This window comes from Trachypithecus francoisi, unplaced genomic scaffold, assembly GCF_009764315.1.
Source record: "Trachypithecus francoisi isolate TF-2019V2 unplaced genomic scaffold, Tfra_2.0 Lachesis_group18, whole genome shotgun sequence".
NCBI classification, from domain to species: domain Eukaryota; kingdom Metazoa; phylum Chordata; class Mammalia; order Primates; family Cercopithecidae; genus Trachypithecus; species Trachypithecus francoisi.
In genome coordinates, this window is record NW_022681463.1 from 68,891,327 (window position 1) to 68,912,910 (window position 21,584).

At 33.5% G+C, this 21,584-nt stretch overlaps 1 protein-coding gene across 1 annotated transcript in view; it reads right to left on the reverse strand.

Annotated features, from left to right (window-relative positions):
* RB1 (RB transcriptional corepressor 1) overlaps positions 1–21,584 on the reverse strand; it is a 181,798-nt gene that overhangs the window by 119,974 nt on the left and 40,240 nt on the right. Inside the window, exons 3-7 of the mRNA XM_033176909.1 lie at positions 18,496–18,611; positions 15,678–15,797; positions 12,899–12,937; positions 11,751–11,818; positions 440–550 (exon numbers count right to left, since the gene is read on the reverse strand). Of these exons, the coding sequence (XP_033032800.1) occupies positions 440–550; positions 11,751–11,818; positions 12,899–12,937; positions 15,678–15,797; positions 18,496–18,611 (454 nt within the window). The remainder of the gene's footprint in view (positions 1–439; positions 551–11,750; positions 11,819–12,898; positions 12,938–15,677; positions 15,798–18,495; positions 18,612–21,584) is intronic.

A 21,584-nucleotide genomic window follows, 5' to 3' on the forward strand; every position in this document is an offset into this window, starting at 1 on the left:
CCATGTAATAGGCCACTCTTTCCCACACAATTTCATTCATATCTTTTTCTTGTTTCTTGCTTTTCTTCACTGGGCATGCCCTCTCCCAACATATTTACTGAGAATGCCTTTCCCCAATCCTAACCACTCTTCCATGTTAGTTTCAAATACTACTTCTTTTATACGGTATTCTTTGGTCTTCCACAGCTGGAAAAACTTTCTTGTCTCCTGAACCTCCATTTGTTGTATTTTGACCCAAACCACTTTCTACCATATACTCTAATCATTTGGTTACATGTCTTATCTTTCCTTCTATAACTTACACTACTTAAGGGCAAAGCCCATGTCTGATTTATTTTTTATCATCCTGTCAGCCTTAGAACCATGTTTGGTACCCACTAGACATTCAATAAGCAACTGCCGAATGAGAAAGTAAAAGGGGCGTAAATTAAATACTTACTATATGGTTCTTTGAGCAACACAGGAGGTGAGAGTTTAATAAAATAGTCAAGGACACATAGCATTAACTGAAATGAAATCACCAGATCATCTTCCATTTGTAATACTTCCCCTGAAAAAAAAAAATTTACATTTTTAAAGAAAGTTAGAGATTCAGATCTCTGTATCAGAGAAAATTGTAGGGTAGAGTATATCCATAAATTCATTCCTTCAACTATGAGCATGGTAAAGATTTTCTTTCTTTTTTTTGCAAAAAAAAATCTGTTTTAAAAAGTATAAAATATATAAAATAGAAATATATAAAGTTATGGAGTTATAAATCAAGTGGTAAGTCTACTATGAGAATTTTACATTTAAGTATTTCTATAATAATTCTGTATGTCTAAAATCATTATAAATTTTGCTTTTTAAAATTTATTTGGGCCAGGCGTGGTGGCTCACGCCTGTAATCCCAGCACTTTGGGAGGCCAAGGCGGGTGGATCATGAGGTCAGGAGATCGAGACCATCCTGGCTAACACAGTGAAACCCCGTCTCTACTAAAAATACAAAAAATTAGCCGGGCGTGGTGGCAGGCACCTGTAGTCCCAGCTACTCAGGAGGCTAAGGCAGGAGAATGGCGTGAACCCGGGAGGCGGAGCTTGCAGTGAGCCGAGATCAGGCCACTGCACTCCAGCCTGGGCAACAGAGCGAGACTCCATCTCAAAAAAAAAAAAAAAAAATTTATAATTCTAATTTTATAAATATTTTCTTTATGTTTGTATAATAAATATTTTATTTATAATATAATAATTAGAATTAAAATATTTAATTTCAATTTTATAAAGTATTATGTTTATTATATAAAATTACTAAGTTTATTAGAATTTATTCTAATTCCAATTATTTGATTTATTCTATCTAAAAATTTAAAATTATTTTATTTATAAAATTATGATTTTATTCCAATTATTTATATCTAAACCTTATATATTTTTAATTTCAACCCCTCTAAAATCTTACAATAATCAAAACCATTAAGAGATAACAAAATTAGTAGATAAATTTAAAGTCATCTATAAAATAATTGTTCACCATAAAATCTTTAAAGTTATTAGAATATATACACAACTAGATGGCTGTGAGAAAAATAAATGCATGTAACAGATACCCAAGAAAACAAATAGTGTAGCTACATAAAATATACAAATCATGATAAAACACACACTATTACATAGTGTTTTATTGTACATTTTATTTTACATGATAAAATAACTATTACAAATTTGCTTATGGCTCCATGTTATACATTATTTTTAAAAGAGAAGTTCAATTTGATTCACTTTCTATCTCCTGAGTATCTGACTGCTAAACCAGTAAAAATCTCAACAAAAACTGGAAGTGCAGAAACTTTGTGAGAAAACAGATAACCTTGCATTTGTATAGGTTTTCTAGATACAATGGTATGGTGCAAAGCATATGTTTGCAATATATTCACAAATAAGTTATTTTAAAAGACCATAGTGGTAAAGAACGATATCAAGGATTTCTAGGTAAAAACGGTAAAACGAAGTCAGATGAAAGAATCTCTCTCAAGTACATTGTTTTGCTTTCATTTTATTAGGTATTAAAGTGCTGGTACCAATACCAAATGAGAGACTGAGAGAGACTAACTCAAAGGGTATCCTCATCTTTTGCTCTCTGACTTGGAGGGAGAAACTGCTGCTGAGAGAAGGGTAAAATGGAGGAAGTAAACAACTACAGCTTATTTTTTTGACAGCATAGAGACTCTAGCATACTGTGTTGAACTGGGGACAATTTGAATCCCAAAACAATTCTGCTATAGAAAAAAGATAAAACTGCCACTAGAAGTATTTTGTTATAAAGTTCATTCTAACAAAAACTCAGAACGACAACTGCTTGTATGATTACAGTTGAATTATCTACTTTCTCCCTTACCTCCTGACTAAATGTAGATATAATAAAAATGCCTGCTCCCATACCATAGCTCTTTGGGGAACATAAACAAGTCACAGATTAAGTGCAGAGTGAAGGGATATTCACTCACATTAAATCAGAGAAAACAGAACGTCAAGTCAGGGTTACACACATACAGTCCCAGCAATATGAGGGAGAAAAGCACAGTGATTATTAAACATAGAAAATCAAAAAAGAATCACAACATAAGAAGGGGAAAAAAAATCAGACAGAGAACCCAACCTGAAAGATAATCTAAAAGAAGAAAATGCCCTGAGTTCCTGCACTAAGAACTTAACGAGCTGAGGCTGATTTGAGTGATAACTCCAATTCTCCCACATGGGTCAGTCTAGTGGTCAATTAAACTCTCTCTACTGCAATGCCACAATCTTGGTGGACGAACTCATTGGGGGAATACACTTTTCCTTTACATTCCTTATCACAAATGTAGTTAAGTATTTCTGTGATTGTTCATTTAATGTCTATCTCCCTTACTTGACTATAAGTTCTATCTGAGCAAGGACCATATATATCTTGCACTTCATCCTAGCACCTAGTATCATGCTTGAGACATTGTAAATTCTAATAAATAACTGTTGAATCAATAAATAAATGGTAATATTGAAGCTTCTCCTAATCATCATCTTACCCTCTCTGATGCACAACCATGACGTTTAGTCACCTGTAATGTACTATATGAAATGTAAACATGCCTCTGAAATAAGAGGGCAGCATCACCATCACCATCTCATAGCTTTTACGTGGCAGCCATCATTAAGTATACCCCTCCCTGTAGAGACCTGATGCTAATCTAGAGTCCTTCTTAACATAGTGGGCCAGAAAGCCACTAGTAATTGATCTGGGTTACCGGGAGAGTTAAAATCCACTTGCTATTCTCAATATATTTGTTTGGTGATCCAAATACATATTATTGAATAATTCAGTCTATTATAAATCCAATTCAATAAAAATGTATCATACAAAGGAACTTAATGAACAAATTATATAAAAGCAAGGAACTAGACAAGCTAAGAAAAAAGCTGAGGACCAAATAACACCATTACAAAAATAGTTAAACTCAAAATGGAAAAATGCTTGAGATAAAAACAGCCAATACTTAGGAAAAAGATTTTAAAATTCAGAATAATATGAGAGAAGACAATAAATAGGGAGAACAAAAGCAATCCAACATAAGAAAATGTTCCCAAAATACAATGGTATAGAACAACCTAGCTGAATAGAATATTTTTAAATAGAGTATGTTAAGATTTTCTAAAATGAACAGCAGAACCTTCAGTTTAAAAAAGGATATGGTGCTCAAAAAAAAAAAAAAAAAAAGCTACTACAGAATAACATAATCAAGAAATATTATCCTGGTTAAGGTATTAAACCTCAAAGTTTAAAAAAAAATTCTTTAGGAAGTAAATGAGGAGGGGAATTAAGCTAGTCTGTTTTCTTAACAGCAATGTTCAATGCCAGAAAATATTGTCCTTAAGGAAACAAAATATGACACAAGAATAGAATACATGACAAAGCTGTCCTTCAAGTATAAAAGCTATAGATATGACTCATAAACATGTCAAACATAAAGGACATGGAACCAAAAAGCATATTTTTAAAAACGTCTTGATGGTAAAATACAGCCAGCTAAGAGACGAATAAAAATAAAGAACTGAGAAATGGAAAAACTATGACATAGGAGTTACGATAACCTTAGAATCCATTTAAACACAGAACTGAGACTAACCAAGTACAATAATTATAATGACAAAATAGAATTTAAATGTTATACTTGATAATGTCATAACAATAAAACGTACTAATCTGAAAATGGAGAGGGTGAGGCAACAGGTAGAGTGAGGACAGTAACCTTCTTCAAAGCAGATTAATGTATATTGCTTTAAATAAAAACACAAAGACTGTAACCTCTTAATTTTTTCACATTTTTTCATAATCTTAGAAAAATATTTTTTGAAATAATATCACTTAAAGTGGCAAAATACTTATCTAAATTTAAACAATTCTTTCCATTTCTCTTTATTTTCTTCTGTAAAGTTTCAGTGAAATTAATTTTTATATTTTGAAGGTAGCACTATAATATGAACCTAGTTTTAGAAAACTATATTCGTGAATGCACTCAACTACCCATCTTTTTAATCAAAATGTATATATGAAGATATATCTGGAATGACAATTACATAATTTTTTAAATTTTAATTTTTGTGGGTACATAGTACATATATTTATGGGGTATGTGAGATGTGTTGATACAGGCATGCAATGTGAAATAATCACATTATGGAGAATGGGATATCCATCTCCTCAAGCATTTATCCTTTGAGTTACAAACAATCCAATTACACTCTTTAAGTTATGTTTAAATGTACAATTAAGGTATTATTGACTAAAGTCACCCTGTTGTGCTATCAAACAGGTCTTATTCATGTTTTCTATGTTTTTGGACCCATTAACCATCCTCACCTCCCCCAAACCCCCCCTCCATTCCCAGCCTCTGGTAACTATCCTTCTACTCCCTAGGTCCATGAGTTCAGATTTGAGTTTTAGATCTCACAAATAAATGAGAATATGTGTTTGCCTTTCCGTACCTGGCTTATTTCATTTAACATAATGATCTCCAGGTCCATCCATGTTGTTGCAAATAACTAGACCTCATTCTTTTTTATGGCTGAATAGTACTCCCTTGTGTATATGTACCATATTTTCTTTATCCATTCATCTGTTGATGGACACTTAAGTTGCTTCCAAATCTTAGCTATTGTAAACAGTGCTGCAACAAACATAGGAGTGCAGATATCTCTTTGATATACTGACTTCCTTTTGTTGGGTATATACGTGGCAGTGGGATTGTTGGATAATATGGCAGCTCAATTTTTAATTTTTTTGAGAAACCTCCAAACTATTCTCCACAGTAGTTGTACTAATTTACATTCCCACCAACAGTGTACAGGGATTCTCTTTTCTCCACATCCTAGCCAGCATGTTATTGCCTGTCTTTTGAATATCAGCCATTTTAACTGTAGTGAGATAGATATCTCATTGTAGTTTTGATTTGCATTTCTCTGATGATCACTGATGTTGAGCACCTTTTCATATACCTGTTCGTCATTTGTATGTCTTCTTTTGAGAAATGTGTATTCAAATCTTTTGCCAATTTTTTGGTCAGATTATTAGATTTTTTCCCATAGAGTTGTTTGAGTTCCTTATATATTCTCGGTATTAATTGCTTGTCAGAGGGGTACTTTGCAAATATTTTTTCCATTCTGCGGGTTGTCTCTTCACTTCATTCATTGTATCCTTTGCTGTGCAGAAGCTTTTTAACTTGATGTGATCTCATTTGTCCATTTTTGCTTTGGTTACCTGTTTGTGAGGTATTGCTCAAGAAATTTTTGCTCAGACTAATGTCCTGGAGATTTTCCCCAATGTTTTATTATAGTAGTTTCATAGTTTGAGGTCTTAGATTTAAGTCCTTAATCATTTTGATTTGATTTTTGTATATGGTGACAGATAGGGGTCTAGTTTCATTCTTCTGCATATGGATATCCAGTTTTCCCAGTACCATTTATTGAAGAGACTGTCTTTTCCCCAGAATATGTTCTTGGTCACTATCAAAAATGAGTTCACTGTAGGTGTATGGATTTGTTTCTGGGCTCTCTATTCTGCTCCATTGGTCTATGTGTCTGCTTTTATGCCAGTACCATGCTGTTTTGGTTACTACAGCTCTGTAGTATAATTTGAAGTCAAGCAATGTCATCTTTTTGCTTAGGATAGCTTTCGCTATTCTGGGTCTTTTGTAGTTCCATATAAATTTTAGGACTGCTTTTTTCTGTTTCTGTGAAGAATGTCATTGGTATTTTGATAGGAATTGCACTGAATCTATAGATTGCTTTGGGTAGTATGGACATTTTAACAATATTAATTCTTCCAATCCATGAACAACATAAAATATTTTTCCATTTTTTTTTGGTGTGCTCTTCAATTTCTTTCATCAGTATTCTATGGTTTGTATTATAGAGATCTTTCACTTCTGTGGTTAATTCCTAGACATTTTATTTTATGTGTAGCTATTGTAAATAGGATTACTTTTAAATTTCTTTTTCACATTATTCACTGTTGGCATACAGAAACACTACTGATTTTCGTATGTTGATTTTCTATCCTTCAACTTTACTGAACTTGTTTATTAGTTCTAATAGTTTTCTTGTGGAGTCTTTAGGTTCTTCCAAATATAAGATTGTATCATCTGCAAACAAGGATAACTTGACTTCTTCCTTTCCAATCTGGATTCCCTTTATATCTTTTGTCTGACTACCCTATCTAGTACTTTCAGTACTACGATGAATAACAATGGTGACAGTGGACATCCTCGTCATGTTCTAGATCTTAGAGGAAAGGCTTTCAGTTTTTCCCCATTAAGTATTATACTAGCTGTGGGTCTGTTATATATGGCTTTTATTATGTTAAGGTATATTCCTTCTATCCTCAGTTTTTTTGGGGTTTTGATCATGAAGGGATGCTGAATTTTATCAAATGCTTTTTCAGCATCAATTGAAATGATCATATGATTTTTGTCCTTCATTCTGTTGATATGACATACCACATTGATTTGTGTATGTTGAACCATCCTTGCATTGCAGGGATAAATCCCACTTGGACATAATGAATGATCTACCTAATATATTATTGAATTCAGTTTGCTAGTGTTTTGTTGAAGATTTCTGTATCAATATTCCTCAGAAATACCAGCCTGTAGTTTTCTTTTTTTAGTGTGTCTTTACCTGGTTTTGGTATCAGGGTAATACAGGCCTTGTAGAATAAGTTTGGAAGTATTTCTTCCTACTCTATTTTTCAGAATACTGTAAGTAGGATTGATATTAGTTCTTCTTTAAATGTTTGGTACAATTCAGCAGTGAAGCCATCAGGTCCCGGGCTTTTCTTTACTAGGAGACTTTTTTATGGCTTCAATCTCATTACTTGTTATTGGTCTGTTCAGGTTTTGGATTGCTTCCTGGTTGAATCTTGGTAAGATGTACATGTCTAGAAATTTTCCCATTTCTTCTATATTTTCCAGTTTATTGGCATATAGTTTCTTATAGACGCCACTAATGGCTTCTATAATTTTAGTTTCTGCAGTATCAGTTGTAATATCTCCTTTTTCATTTCTGATTTTATTTGTATCTTCTCTCTTTTTCCCTTAGTTAATCTAGCTAAAGGCTTGTCAATTTTGTTTAACTTTTAAATAAAAACACTTTGTTTCGTTGATCTTTTGCAATTTTTTTCATTGCAATTTCATTTATTTCTGCTCTGATCTTTCTTTTCTTCTACTAATTTGGGGTTTGATTTGCTCTTATTTTTATACTTCTTTAAGATGCAATGTTAGATTGTTTGAGTTTTTCCTCTTTTTTCACCTATAACTAACCCGCAACCAACATCATACTGAATGAGCAGAAGCTTGAAGCATTCCCTTTGAAAACTGGCACAAGACAAGTATGCCCTTTTTCACCACTCCTATTCAACAAAGTATTGGAAGTCCTAACCAGAGCACTCAGGTTAGAGAAAGAAATAAAGGGCATCCAAATAGGAAGAGAGGGAGTCAAACTATCTCTGTGGCAGATGACATGATTCTATATCTAGAAAACCCTATAGACTTAGAGCCCAAAAGCTCCTTCAGCTGATCAATAACTTCAGTAAAGTTTCAGGATACAAAATCAATGTATAAAAATCACTAGTATTTCTATACACCAATAAGAGCAAAGCTGAGAGCCAAATCAAAGGCAATCCCATTAAAAATTGCCACAAAAAGAATACATAGGAATACAACTAACCAGGGAGGTGAAAGCTCTCTACAACAAGAATTTCAAAACACTGCTCAAAGAAATCAGAGATGACTCAAACACATGGAAAAACATCCCATGCTCATGGATAGGAAGAATCAATATCATTAAAATGGCCACACTGCCCCCAAAAATTTACAGATTCAATGCTATTCCTATCAAACTACCAATGGCATTCTTCACAGAAATAGAAAAAACTATTTTAAAATTCAAATGGAACCAAAAAAGAGCCCGAATAGCCAAGGCAATCCTAAGCAAAAAGAACAAAGCTGGAGGCATCACGTTATCCAACTTCAAACTATACTACAGGGCTACAGTAACCAAAACAGCATGTTACTGGTACAAAAACAGGCACTTTTTCTTTCAGAATAGTGTAGACCAATGGAACAGAATAGAGCACCCAGAAATAAGGCTGCACACCTAGGACTAGCTGATCTATTTGACAAAGCTGACAAAAACAAGCAATGGGGAAAAGACTCTCATTTCAACAACTGGTGCTAGCATAAGTGGCTAGCCATATGCAGAAGATTGAAGCTGGACATTCCTTACACCATGTACAAAAATCAACTTAAGATGGATTAAAGACGGCCAGGTGTGGTGCCTCATGCCTGTAATCCCAGCACTTTGGGAGGCTGAGGTGTATGGATCACCTGAGGTCAGGAGTTCAAGACCAGCCTGGCCAACATGGTAAAACCCCATCCCTAGTAAAAATACAAAAATTAGCCGGGCACGGTGGTGCACACCTGTAGTCCCAGTTACTCAGGAGGCTGAGGCAAGATAATCACTTAAACCCAGGAGGCAGAGGTTGCAGTGAGCTGAGATTTTGCCACTGCACTCCAGCCTGGGCGACAGAGTGAGACTCTGTCTCAAAAAAAAACAAAAAACAAAAAAGATAGATCCTGGACATAGGAATGGGCAAAACTTCATGATAAAGACACCAAAAGCAATCACAACAAAATCAAAAATTGACAAGGGGGATCAAATTAAACTCAAGAGCTTCTGCTCAGCAAAAGAAACAATCAACAGAGTAAACAACCTACAGAATGGGAGAAAAATTGTGCAAACTATGCATCTGACAAAGGTCTAATATCCAGCATCTATAAGGAACTTAGACAAATTTACAAGAGAAAAAAAATCAACCCCATTAAAAAGTGGGCAAGGCACATGAATAGACACTTTTCAAAAGAAGACGTAGATGCAGACAATAAGCATATGAAAAAAAGCTCCATATCACTGATCATTAGATAAATGCAAATCAAAACCACAATGAGATACCATCTCACACCCGTTAGAATGTCTATTACTAAAAAGTCAAAAAATAACAGATAGTGGTGAGGTTGCAAAGAAAAGAGAACACTTATACACTGTTGGTGGGAGTGTAAACTAGTTCACACATTGTAGAAAGCAGTCTGATGATTCCGCAAAGAGCTAAAAGCAGAACTACCCTTGGATCCAGCAATCCCATTACTGGGTACATACCCAAAGGAATATAAATCATTCTACCATAAAGACACAAGCACGTAATGTTCACTCCAGCACTATCCACAATAGCAAAGACATGGAATCAACCTAAATGCTCATCAATGACAGACTGGATAAAGAAAATGTGGTACATAAACACCATGGAATACTATGCAGCCCATAAAAAAGAATGAGATCCTGTCTTTCACAGGAACATGGATGGAGCTGGAGGCTATTATCCTTAGCAAACTAATGCAGGAACAAAAAACTAAATACTGCATGACTTCACTTATAAGTGGGAGCTAAATGATGAAAACTTAAGAACACAAAGAAGGAAACAATAGACACTGGTGTCTACTTGAAGGTGGAAGGTGGGAGGAGGGAGAGGAACAGAAAAGATAACTATTGGATATTGGGCTTAATTCCTGGGTGAAGAAATAAGCGGTACAACAGACCCCTGTGACACAAGTTTACCTTTGTAACAAACCATCACACGTACCGTTTTTTTAAAAAAAGAAGTTTTCCTCTTTGTGATGTAGGCACTTACAGCTATAAACTTCCCTCTTTGTACTGCTGTTACTGTATCCCATAGGTTTTGGTTTGTTATGTTTCCATTATCATTTGTTTCAAAAATTTTTTTAATTTCCCTCTTAATTTCTTCATTGACCCATGGTCATTCAGGAGCATATTGTTTAATTTCCATGTATCTGTACAGTTTCCAAAATACCTTGTTATTAATTTCTAGTTTTATTCTATTTTGATCAGAGAATATGCTTGATATTATTTCATGCTTTTTTAATGTTTTAAGCCTAACACATGGTCTATCCTTGAGAATGAGCAATATGCAGAGGAGAAGAATGTATATTCTTGGATTAAATGTTCTATAAATATTTATTAGATTCATATGGTCTATATAATGCAGATTAAGTCTGATGTTTCTTTGCTGTTTTTCTGTCTGGAAGATCTGTCCAATGCTGAAAGTGGGGTGTTGAAGTCTCCAACTATTTCTACTGTATTGGGGCCTATGTGTCTCCTCAGCTCTAATAATATTTGCTTTATATATCTGGGTGCTCCAGTATTAGTTGCATAAATATTTAACACTGTTATATCCTATTGCTGAATTGACCCCTTTATCATTATATAATGACCTTCTTTGCCCTTATAGTTTTGTTCTTGAAATCTACTTTGTCTGATACAAGTATAGTGACCCCTGCTCTTATTTTGGTTTCTGTGGGCATGGAATATATTTTTCCCTCCCTTTATTTTCAGTTGGCATGTGTCTTTATAGGCAAAGTGTGTTTCTTGTAGGATACAGATCAAATGGGTCTTGTTTTTCTTAATTGGAGACTTTAGTCCATTTACGCTCAATGTTATTATTGATAAGTAAGGACTTACTCATGCCATTTTGTTATTTGTTTTCTGGTTGTTTTGTGGTCTTCTCTTCCTTCCTTCTTTCCTTTCTGTCTCCCTTTAGTGAAGTTAATTTTATCTGGTGATATGCTTTAGTTTCTTGCTTTTTATTTTTCATGTCTACATTGTATGTTTTTTGGTTTGAGGTTACTATGAGGCTTGCAACTACTATCTTATAACCCATTATTTTAACTGATAACAAGTTAACACTGTTTGCATAAACAAACAAAAATAATAAAAACTCTATACCTTAACTGCATCCCAATTATGTAATTTTAATGCCAATTATTCCTGGGTAGATTTTAGGTAATTTTTCTTTGTGCTTTCCTCACCAAAATTATTTTATTTGAATTATTTTTCATGAGCAAATACCATTTTTATGAAAACAGTAACATCATTATTTAAAAAAACAGAAAGGAAGGAAAGATGGAATATTAGAAACATAAATGAAATAAAGCATTTCCAAGGTTGTTTCTAGTACCAGAATTAAAAGAACTTGCTAACAGTTAATAAGCCATGCAGAGAATGAGAGAAGAGTACATTACTCAATAAAAATTAGGGAATTCAGTCCAAAGGAATGCCAATTTAATCATTACATTTGAAATATTAGCATTTAATAAATATAATGAACTTACCTTTAGCTAATAAAAATGTGATCCAAGAAACTTTTAGCACCAATGCAGAATTTATTTCAGTAGATATCCTATTAAACAAATAGAAAGCAGAAAAAAACAGGAAAAATATATCACTGAAAGAAAGTTTTCCAGATATACTTTTTCGTTGTTTATTGTTGTGTATTTTAAAAAAAATGACCTTAGTTAAATGCATAATAGAATGCAGTCCATTTTAAATGCATAATTTACACCTGAATTTATCTCTATTCATTTAATGTTTCTATATCTTATAATTCTAAGATACGATATTTAGCCTACAGAACAGTATACATTCTTGACCATGAGAGGCTGCAAAAAAAAAAATTAAGAAAAAAAGTATATATTTTGAGAGAAAAATTTTGTAAAAGAAATACTGAATATTTCAATTCTAATATAAAAATATATAAAAGACATAGTATGCTATAATATACTTTGTTTCAAATTACCTTAATATTTTTTGCTCTTTTTTTCTGATTAATTATCAACACTGAGCAGAAAAATGAAGGTTTGGATGACTTTAGTTTGCCAATTTAACACTTTGCCTCGATAGTCTTTCCATAGACACTCACTTGTTGGAATTAATAGACTGATATCAATTAATCAGTAAATATACAATTTCCCTTTATATTAATAATCTGCAATACTACTCCAATGGGGCAGAAAATCTCATGTACTACTCATTCCATTTCCAAGAAAAAACTCTGGAGCTCTATATTGGCATACTGTTAGAGCACGCATTATACATTTAAAATAATCATTTGGAAATTTTAATACAGATTTTTACATTTATTCTTACACAGAAATTATGCTGATTCTTAGTTAATAAAGTGCCTGTAACAGACCCTCAATAAAGATTTAGTCAATGAATTTGCATTTTTCTCAGAGTTGGTGATATGTTGCCCTGAATCAATTCCACCTTATTAGTTCTTCCTTGTAGTACAAGGCATGTATTTTATATTATTTTCTTTGTGAGAAGATAAATAATCTACACAGGACTTAAATCTATGGGCTAAATTTATGAAGTAGCCTGCTATAATCGATCAAACTAACCCTAACTATCAAGATGTTTGAGATTATTCCAGAAAAATCTTTATTTTTAAGTGAAAAATAACATTCTCTGAACTACTTACGAACTGCTGGGTTGTGTCAAATATATAAGTTCACATGTCCTGAAAAGAAAAACATTATGACTTTTTAACATTTTTTCATAGTTTAGAAGTCATAGTAGTTTTCTCATGCTTTATTCATCTTCTTTTAAGAACTATACATTTTAAAAACAAAAAATGTACAGCACTACAAAACAAAGATCAAGTAGATTTTCCCAATTTATGACATCTCACATCACTGTAATGCCTAATTACAGTGACTGAACTCCCTATGTTCATTTGTAACACTGTATTTGGTTAGAATCCTAGATCAGGTCATAAAAATCTATTTAACTGCTAGTCATATACATTCATATAGCCTACTCTGAAATAAACAGGCTTTGGTATCACAGTTAATCCTCTCAATTACTCTTCAAAAAAAAAAGGTATAAATAAGATAGAAAAAATCCTGCTGATCCACCTAAGGTTAGTAAAGTTTACTCTAAATTATCTCATATAATTTGTCAATAAAAATTTTAAGTCCCTTTTACAAAGTCCTGAGTGGTCTTTTGAGGCCAAATCCGACTGTTACTCCCTAGTTTAAAATCATTCAAGGAGTTTCCACTGCCTGCAAGGCAAAGTCCAAGATTACTACCAATCTGATCCCTTCCTACCTTTCAGCCATTAGCAATATCAAAGTACATCCTGATATCACTGCTTTGGCTTTGTACACATGCTAATCCCTAAGATGCTTGCTCCCAGTTCCCACTCATTTTGCTTGGTGAATTTCTGTTTTTCTTGTAAACCCTATTCCGACATTGCCTTCTATGGTTTTTTCTCTGACCAAAATCACCACTATAGTTACCCTTCACCCTTAAACATATACAATGTAATGCTTTGTCCACTATGTAATTTCTGCTTCTTACAACATAAACAAACATCCAAGCAGATTCCTTATCCCAGACAGCAGAGCAAACAACTTGGAAGCATCCAGTCAAAATTACTATAGCAGGAAAAAAAATCACAACTGTACCCCAAATCACTCCTACCAATGAGTCCCCAAATTCTATATCTAGAAAAAAAAAAAAAAACCCTGATGATTATAGATCTTGAAGTACTTGTATTTCATTAAAGTTGGCTTAAAGAAGTTTTTGCTTGCTTTGTTTACTAGAGAGGTAATACATTCTCCTTACAAATGTAAGTTACTCATATAAAACTTGGGTTAACATTTTGGTAAACTTCTCTCCAGTCACTTCATTGTATGCATTAGTGGTCTAGGTTCCTTCCTTACACACAGTTATAATCAGAGTATATCCTGCTTCGTTTGTTTAACATTAGAAGCACTTTCCAATACTGCCATTATTCTTTATCACATTTTATTTTATATTTATAACATGTTATGTTTAGATACGTTTAATATTTATTGTTTAACTTCAGTTGTGAATACACAGTTGTTTCCAGTTTTTCAGGGGTCTAAATAATATTGTGACCAAAAAAAATCTCTAAAGCAACGTTGTATTTAGGATTATATTAAAATAAGCTACCAGATATGAATTAAAAGGTCATAAACAAGTTTAAAGACTAGAAAAAAATGTAGAAAGTCACAATTAGGTAAATTTTAAAAGCAAAACACACACACACACACACACGCACACGCATATAATACTCTACTCAGTGTGAAACAATACCCAAAGGAAAGAAACATTCTAAAACACGAAAAGTGATTCTCTCCACCGTTGACATTTTGGTCGATTTGTATTTTATTTATGGCTTTCTGTGTTTTCAAAGTAGTCTATAATTAGCTCATGTTTGTTATGCAAATTATTTAGATAATTTATCTCCATTAATAATTAAAAATTCCCCTTTTTCCTGTGCAAAAAGCTTCTATTCTCGTCAAGAAAAGATAAAAAAAAAAAAAAAAAAAGATGGCCAATGCTACCATATTACAATTAAAACCAGGGGCAAGAAAAGACATTCCTTCAAAAGCCCTAAACCTTTGAGTTTTTTCTCTATTTTTTCTCATCCTCCACCACAGTTGTGAAGTTTTAGTGATCAAAAAAGAAAAAGGGGGAGAAAAATAGAGTCATCCTCCTAAGGAGATACTTCTTTCCACCTCTATCTCCATCCTCATTCTCTCCAGAATAGGGACATGCTTCTTTTACCCTTCTCCCTTTACCATACTATTACAAATTGCTTATTTAGCTAACACAGTAACTTTCACATTCTCTTAACCGCAAATAGAATGAGCCTCAAAACAAACATGATAACAGACATATGCCAAATTAAGGGCTGAAACATTTGGGGTAGGAGACTACAGTTTTGATGAAAAGTATAGAAAAAACTTAACCTAAGCATATTCATTATGCTCCTACTTGAACTGTAATGGAAAAAGTCTTCTAAGCCACCACTGGGAGTACAAATCGTTACTTCATAATATAGGTCACATACACCTTCCATTGCCAGTGTTTTCTCATTCCTAACTAAATAACACTATTAGGAAGAAGTTTAAATTTATGTCACCATTCTATTCAGAACTAGAAGTTTTCTGGCAGGGAAGGCTAAAATGGGAGATAAGCTTAAAGTTTTTGAAAACAAATGGAAGACATGAAAGGATAATAAAATGGTTAATTTTGCAGGAAGCATTCAGAATGCATATTACTGGATAAGTACGAAAGCTAACAATTAATAAGCTCACATGAAAAGGGACAAGTTTAAGAAGTAATACTTACTAACTTTACTAAATGTGTTAAATAATTCCCAGAATCTAATTATGAACAATGACATAAAAAATCAGAGTATAACCCTAATAAAATGTTTACTTTACCTTTCCAATTTGCTGAAGAGTGCAAACAATACATCATACTTCTTCAATAGTCTTGACATAGCATTATCAACTTTGGTACTGGTATCAATTTCCTTTAGTAAGTTAAAGAATTTATGGACACTACAAAGGAAAGAATAGAAAAAAGTAAATCAGTAACCTTAAAAATTTATGTTATTTTGTTTTCAAATCATAGATATTTCAATTCAAAAGATTATTGGCTCTACATCAAATCACTACTATATCCTTTGGAAGGAATTACTTTTTGCAAAAACAATTAGCCTTCAACTTACACCTCTATTATCTATATACCTATGCTTATATCTATTTATCATTGAGAATATAAGAAAATGAAGGGTCATGAAGAGATATGCGTATATTTATTCTGTATCTGTCTATATGTTTTAAAAAACATGAGTTCACATCCATTTATCCAATTCCAATATAAAACCATATGCTTCATTTTAGTGTTTCCCTTTCTATATTTGTAACTCTTCTTTGACAGTGGGAAACCTGGAACCCATTCATCCTCAGTTTACTTACTCATTTAATCAATCCCCCTGTAAGTAATCATCTTCCATCTCCAAAGCCACCCCCTCCCCCATGTGGACACGTTTCTGTTCTTCTCAGAACCGACTCCTAGTTTTGGACTTACCCCACCCCTTAGCATAGACACTTCCTCACCATGGTAGGGCTCCAACTCCCCACAGCAGGCTGCTCTCCTCACCTCACTTGTGCTCTGACTCCCTGCACCGGTTGCCTGCACACCCTGCTTAGTCTCTGACACTGCACACCAAGCAGCCACATCAGGTTGCCCCCACATAAAGGATGCCCTCCTCACCCTACTTTGAGTCTAACATCCTGCTCTGGGCCCTGTGGCACCAGGGATGCACACCAAAATGCATACTTTATTTGCCCGACCAATGATTTTAGAATTGAATTGTTTTTGGAAAAGCAAAGTTGGTTTTAAAATTTTAAGCAGTTTAAATAATAACTTTAAATCATCCTTTGTTACTGTTTTCCATAAAAATTAACCTATTTGAAATATCAATATATACATTTTCCAACAGGATATTAAAGATAGCAACCGTCAACTACATCTCACATGCTAATTTCTAATCATGAAGTTTGTATAAGGAATTATACCAAAGCAGCTAACTGAACCAAAAGATAGTCACCTGACCCATCCATAGGCTGTCCAGCAACCAATGAGTTACAGCCCTCACTCAAAAAAATGGGCTGGACCAATCAGACACTTATCTTAAGAACTGGGAAAATAAAAGCTTCAGCTAATCAGCAGGGGAACCAAAAGGTTATTAAAGTTCCCATGATACAGAAAGGAATGGGGAAGCCAGGACAAGCTATGTGAAAAAGCAAATAAAGAAAGAGTAGAAATGACAAAGAATAGAAGATCAGACTGTTGATTAGAAAAGAGAAAGGAGGCCGGGCGCGGTGGCTCAAGCCTGTAATCCCAGCACTTTGGGAGGCCGAGGCGGGCGGATCAGGAGGTCAGGAGATCAAGACCATCCTGGCTAACCCGGTGAAACCCCGTCTCTACTAAAAAATACAAAAAACTAGCCGGGCGAGGTGGTGGGCTCCTGTAGTCCCAGCTACCCGGGAGGCTGAGGCAGGAGAATGGCGTGAACCCGGGAGGTGGAGCTTGCAGTGAGCTGAGATCCGGCCACTGCACTCCAGCCTGGGCGACAGAGCCAGACTCTGTCTCAAAAAAAAAAAAAGAAAAAGAAAAGAAAAGAGAGAGGAACAAATGTGCAGATATATCCAGAGAAAAAAAAATCTGCCTCAGAATAGCATTTATTAAAGAACTACTCTCAGTTCCAGTTTTTTTTTGAGGTATATGGGAATACCTGTCCTGAGATTACCATGAAAACTGAATTGTTTCAACAAAGCCTTTTTCCTAGGGGAAACTTAAGGGAAGAAAAGAAGGAAGGGACAGAAGCTGTGAGTGCCTGTGGTGTTGCAGGTATTGACTCTATGAACTATTTATGTTATTTCTATTATTTTGTATATTTATGAATAAGCAAGGCCTTTGTTTCCACATTTTATTTAGATATAGCAAAAAAAGTATTTCAAAAATGCAACAATTCAGTCTATCTCGTTTAAATAAAATATCAATTATGCTTAATTCTAGATGTCTTTGTTCAAGGAGAAACACAATTACCTATTTGGTAAAAATATATACTGTTGCATTTTTGTAAATATGTTGCAAAGAAAATGACTGAAAGTCTTGGATACTTTCTGAAGATAAAGTTCATACATTATTGAAAACACATTAATAAACTCTTCTTATGAGGCTTATAAACTCAACAACAAACACCTATTAAGTAATTACTGGCTCAAGTATTGTAGCATGTTCAAATCAATATATAATCTGAAAAATGCATTTAATTATAATATCCTCTATGTTAAAACAATCTTAGGTTTTAATAAATCTTACCTAAATTCCTTTAAGATAAACTCAAACTACTTATATAAGGTTTTAACATAAAACAAGCCTATTTACAAATCCTTGCTTTTCTGTTCACTTTATTAACAGCCACAATTAAGAAAGCTTACACATGAATAGTGAGAGACACAATGAAAATTTTTCCAGGACACAAACTGCTACATCTTAAAGAAATACAGCATAAATACACTTTCATAATGGCTCCATGAGAGAACGGCAGTTCACTATTTGGCCCAAGTTCTTTACGTTTTACTTAATTTTAGCATTTCTCACTAATTCACTAAAGTCTATTAAAAGGAAAGTCCAGAATTAGTTTCCTTTTATGGCAGAGGCTTATATTTATACAAAAAACTTTACCTGATTTCTATGTTTTTCTGTAGCTCAGTAAAAGTGAATGGCATCTCATCTAGGTCAACTGCTGCAATAAAGATACAGATTCCCCACAGTTCCTTTTTCTTTTGAATATAACCTCCCTGGGAACAAAAAATAAAGATCAAATATTTCATTAAATAATTCACACACTGGATACTGCGTTAAAACTGTATTATAACTGATTTTTTCTTAGCATACAAAATAAATGTTTGTAATACTGTATATTTGTAACACATCCTTCTGATGGCATATATTTGAAAGGATTTCATTTCACACTAGTAAGAGACATTCGAATTTTATATTATAAGGCAAAAAAGTACTAGAAAGATCAAAAAATTAAATAAGTTACTGTGGAAACTTTAGGGGTCAGTCAACTCCTCAAAATAGTTTCATTTTTCAATAATCCAATGTCATCGAAGCCAAGTTAAGAGATTTAGAGTCCATAACATATAATTTGTTTGAAAAAAACAAGCCCACATTCTTTTTGTTTGTTTGTTTGAGACGAGTCTCGCTTAGTAGTCCAGGCTGGAGTGCAGTGGCGCGATCTCGGCTCACTGCAAGCTCCGCCTCCCGGGTTCACGCCATTCTCTGGCCTCAGCCTCCCGAGTAGCTGGGACTACAGACGCCCGCCACCACGCCCGGCTAATTTTTTGCATTTTTAGTAGAGATGGGGTTTCACCGTGTTAGCCAGGATGGTCTCAATCTCCTGACCTCGTGATCCGCCTGCCTCGGCCTTCCAAAGTGCTGGGATTACAGGCGTGAGCCACCACGCCCGGCCAACAAGCCCACATTCTTATTCGCTTATTCTTTCCTTGCTCTATTCATTCATTCCTTTTGTCAATTTATTTATTCAAGTATTTTTTAACCTTGTATTTCATGTTTCAGTTCCTTAACTGCCTTCTTTGTAAAATCAAAATAATAATATGTACCCCATTTTGTAAGAATTAAATGAAATTATATTTATATAGCCTTTGGCATAGTATACAGTATACAGTCAGTTCTTAATGATTGACAGCTATCATTATCACTAGAGTACTTTTTCATTATCTTTAGAGCACGTTTTTCCCCACAATATATACCACCCTTAAATATTACATTTATGGGTAAAATTTGGATTATATTAAGTTGGAAACAAAAGAAATGTCAAATTAATGTTCATTAAATAGTTGGAACTATTTGCTTACTCCTAACTGGAGATTACAATAGAGCTAAAAAGCATGTAATACGATTTTACATTATTTTGAAATATCAATTATATAAAAGCTTTGGGATAAGTGAGTTGTTCTGGATTACCAAATTTTACAGGTAATTAAATGTTTACCACCATCCATCTCTAAACTTTTTCTTAATTTTAACTACTTGGGATGTAAATATTTTACAACTTAAATTATAATTATAGACCACTAGAATAGTTAAAATGTAAAAGACTGACAATATTAGGGCACAGTGAGGATGTAGTGCAATGGAACACTTAAACACCACTGATGAAAATGTAAAATGGCACAATCATTTTGGAAAACAAATTTGGAAGTTCTTATAAAGTTAAATATGCACTTTCCATAACACTTAGGAATTCTACTCCCAGATATTCATACCCAAGAGAAATGAAAACATTATATGTGAATGTCCATAGCAGCTTCAGTCATACTGGCCAAAAACTACAAAAACCCAAATATCAAAAAAAAGAAGTGCACGGATAAATAAATTGGGGTATATCCCTACAATGGAATGTTATTTGACAATCAAAAGGAAATGTCCTAATATATATAACAACATAGATAAATCTCAAAATTATTACACTGAGAAAAAGCCAGACTCAAAAGGATGCACTGCATAATTCCTTTCATATGAAATTCTAGAAAATGCAAAACCAATCTTTAAAGTCAAAAAGTAGATCAGTAGTTGCCTGCAGAACAGAGGGGACGTTGGGAAATGACTGCAAAGGGGAATGAAAGAACTTTCTGGAGTGATCCAAAAGTTCTATATCTTACTGGTGGTGATTATATGAGTGAATATGTCTGTTAAAATGTATTGAACTGTGCACTTAAAATGGACATATTTTGTGTATGTAAATTATACCTCAATAAATCTGATTTTGCAACTATGTTACATACTTACTATTTCTGAAACTGAAGATACAAAGTATATACTGCTTCATGGTTTTGATGACTAATTAAGAATATATATTTTAATAAAATGAACAAAAATCAACTTCTGCATTTGTGTTTATGTTAATATGGTCAATTTCTTGGGAACTAATAAGATGTCAAAGGTTGTTTGTCTCTTTAATAAATAACCCCAACTACCATAGTCTTTAAATTTTTATGCTTATTTCTTACCATTTTGGTTTGCTTCTTTACACTCAGGCAATAACTGCTCTCAATATATGTCCTTTCATCAATTCCAGCCTTTTTCTCTCTCTCTCTCTTTTAAAGATTAAAACATGAAGTGAAAGTTGCTAAAATTTAGTATGTTGTTTATTCATTTTTTTAAAACAGCAAATTTTATTAGGACATTTAGTAGCCAAAACAATTAAATACAGGATCATCTGATATGACAAAATGCATAAGTGAAATGTTCTACAAGTAGGTTCTGATTTTTAAGGACCTTAAGAACTTTCCTATGAGCAAAATGTGACCTTTATTTCAGATGCAGCTTGTGTTTTTACTTCCTTAAGAAGTATATTTCAAGGAACAGAAGTTTTTAGTTTTGATTAAGCTCAATTTATTCATTTTTTTCTTTTATGGTTATGTTTTCAGTGGTAGGTATCTATGAAATCTTTGACTAACCCAAGCTCATTAAGACTTTCTCCTATGTCATCTTCTAGAAGTTTAGTTCTATGCTTCATTTCTGGTTAGTTTTTATATGGTGTAAGATAAGGATTGAAGTTCATTTTCTGCATTTGGATACCCAATTGCTCCAGCATTATTTGTTCAGAAGAATATCCTTCCTCCAATACCCTTTGCATCTCTGTAGAAAATGAACTTACAATAATATATGTATGTGGGTCTACTTCTGGATTATCTGTTCAGTTCCATTGATTTATTTGTCCTTTTTCACCAGTATCATAATGT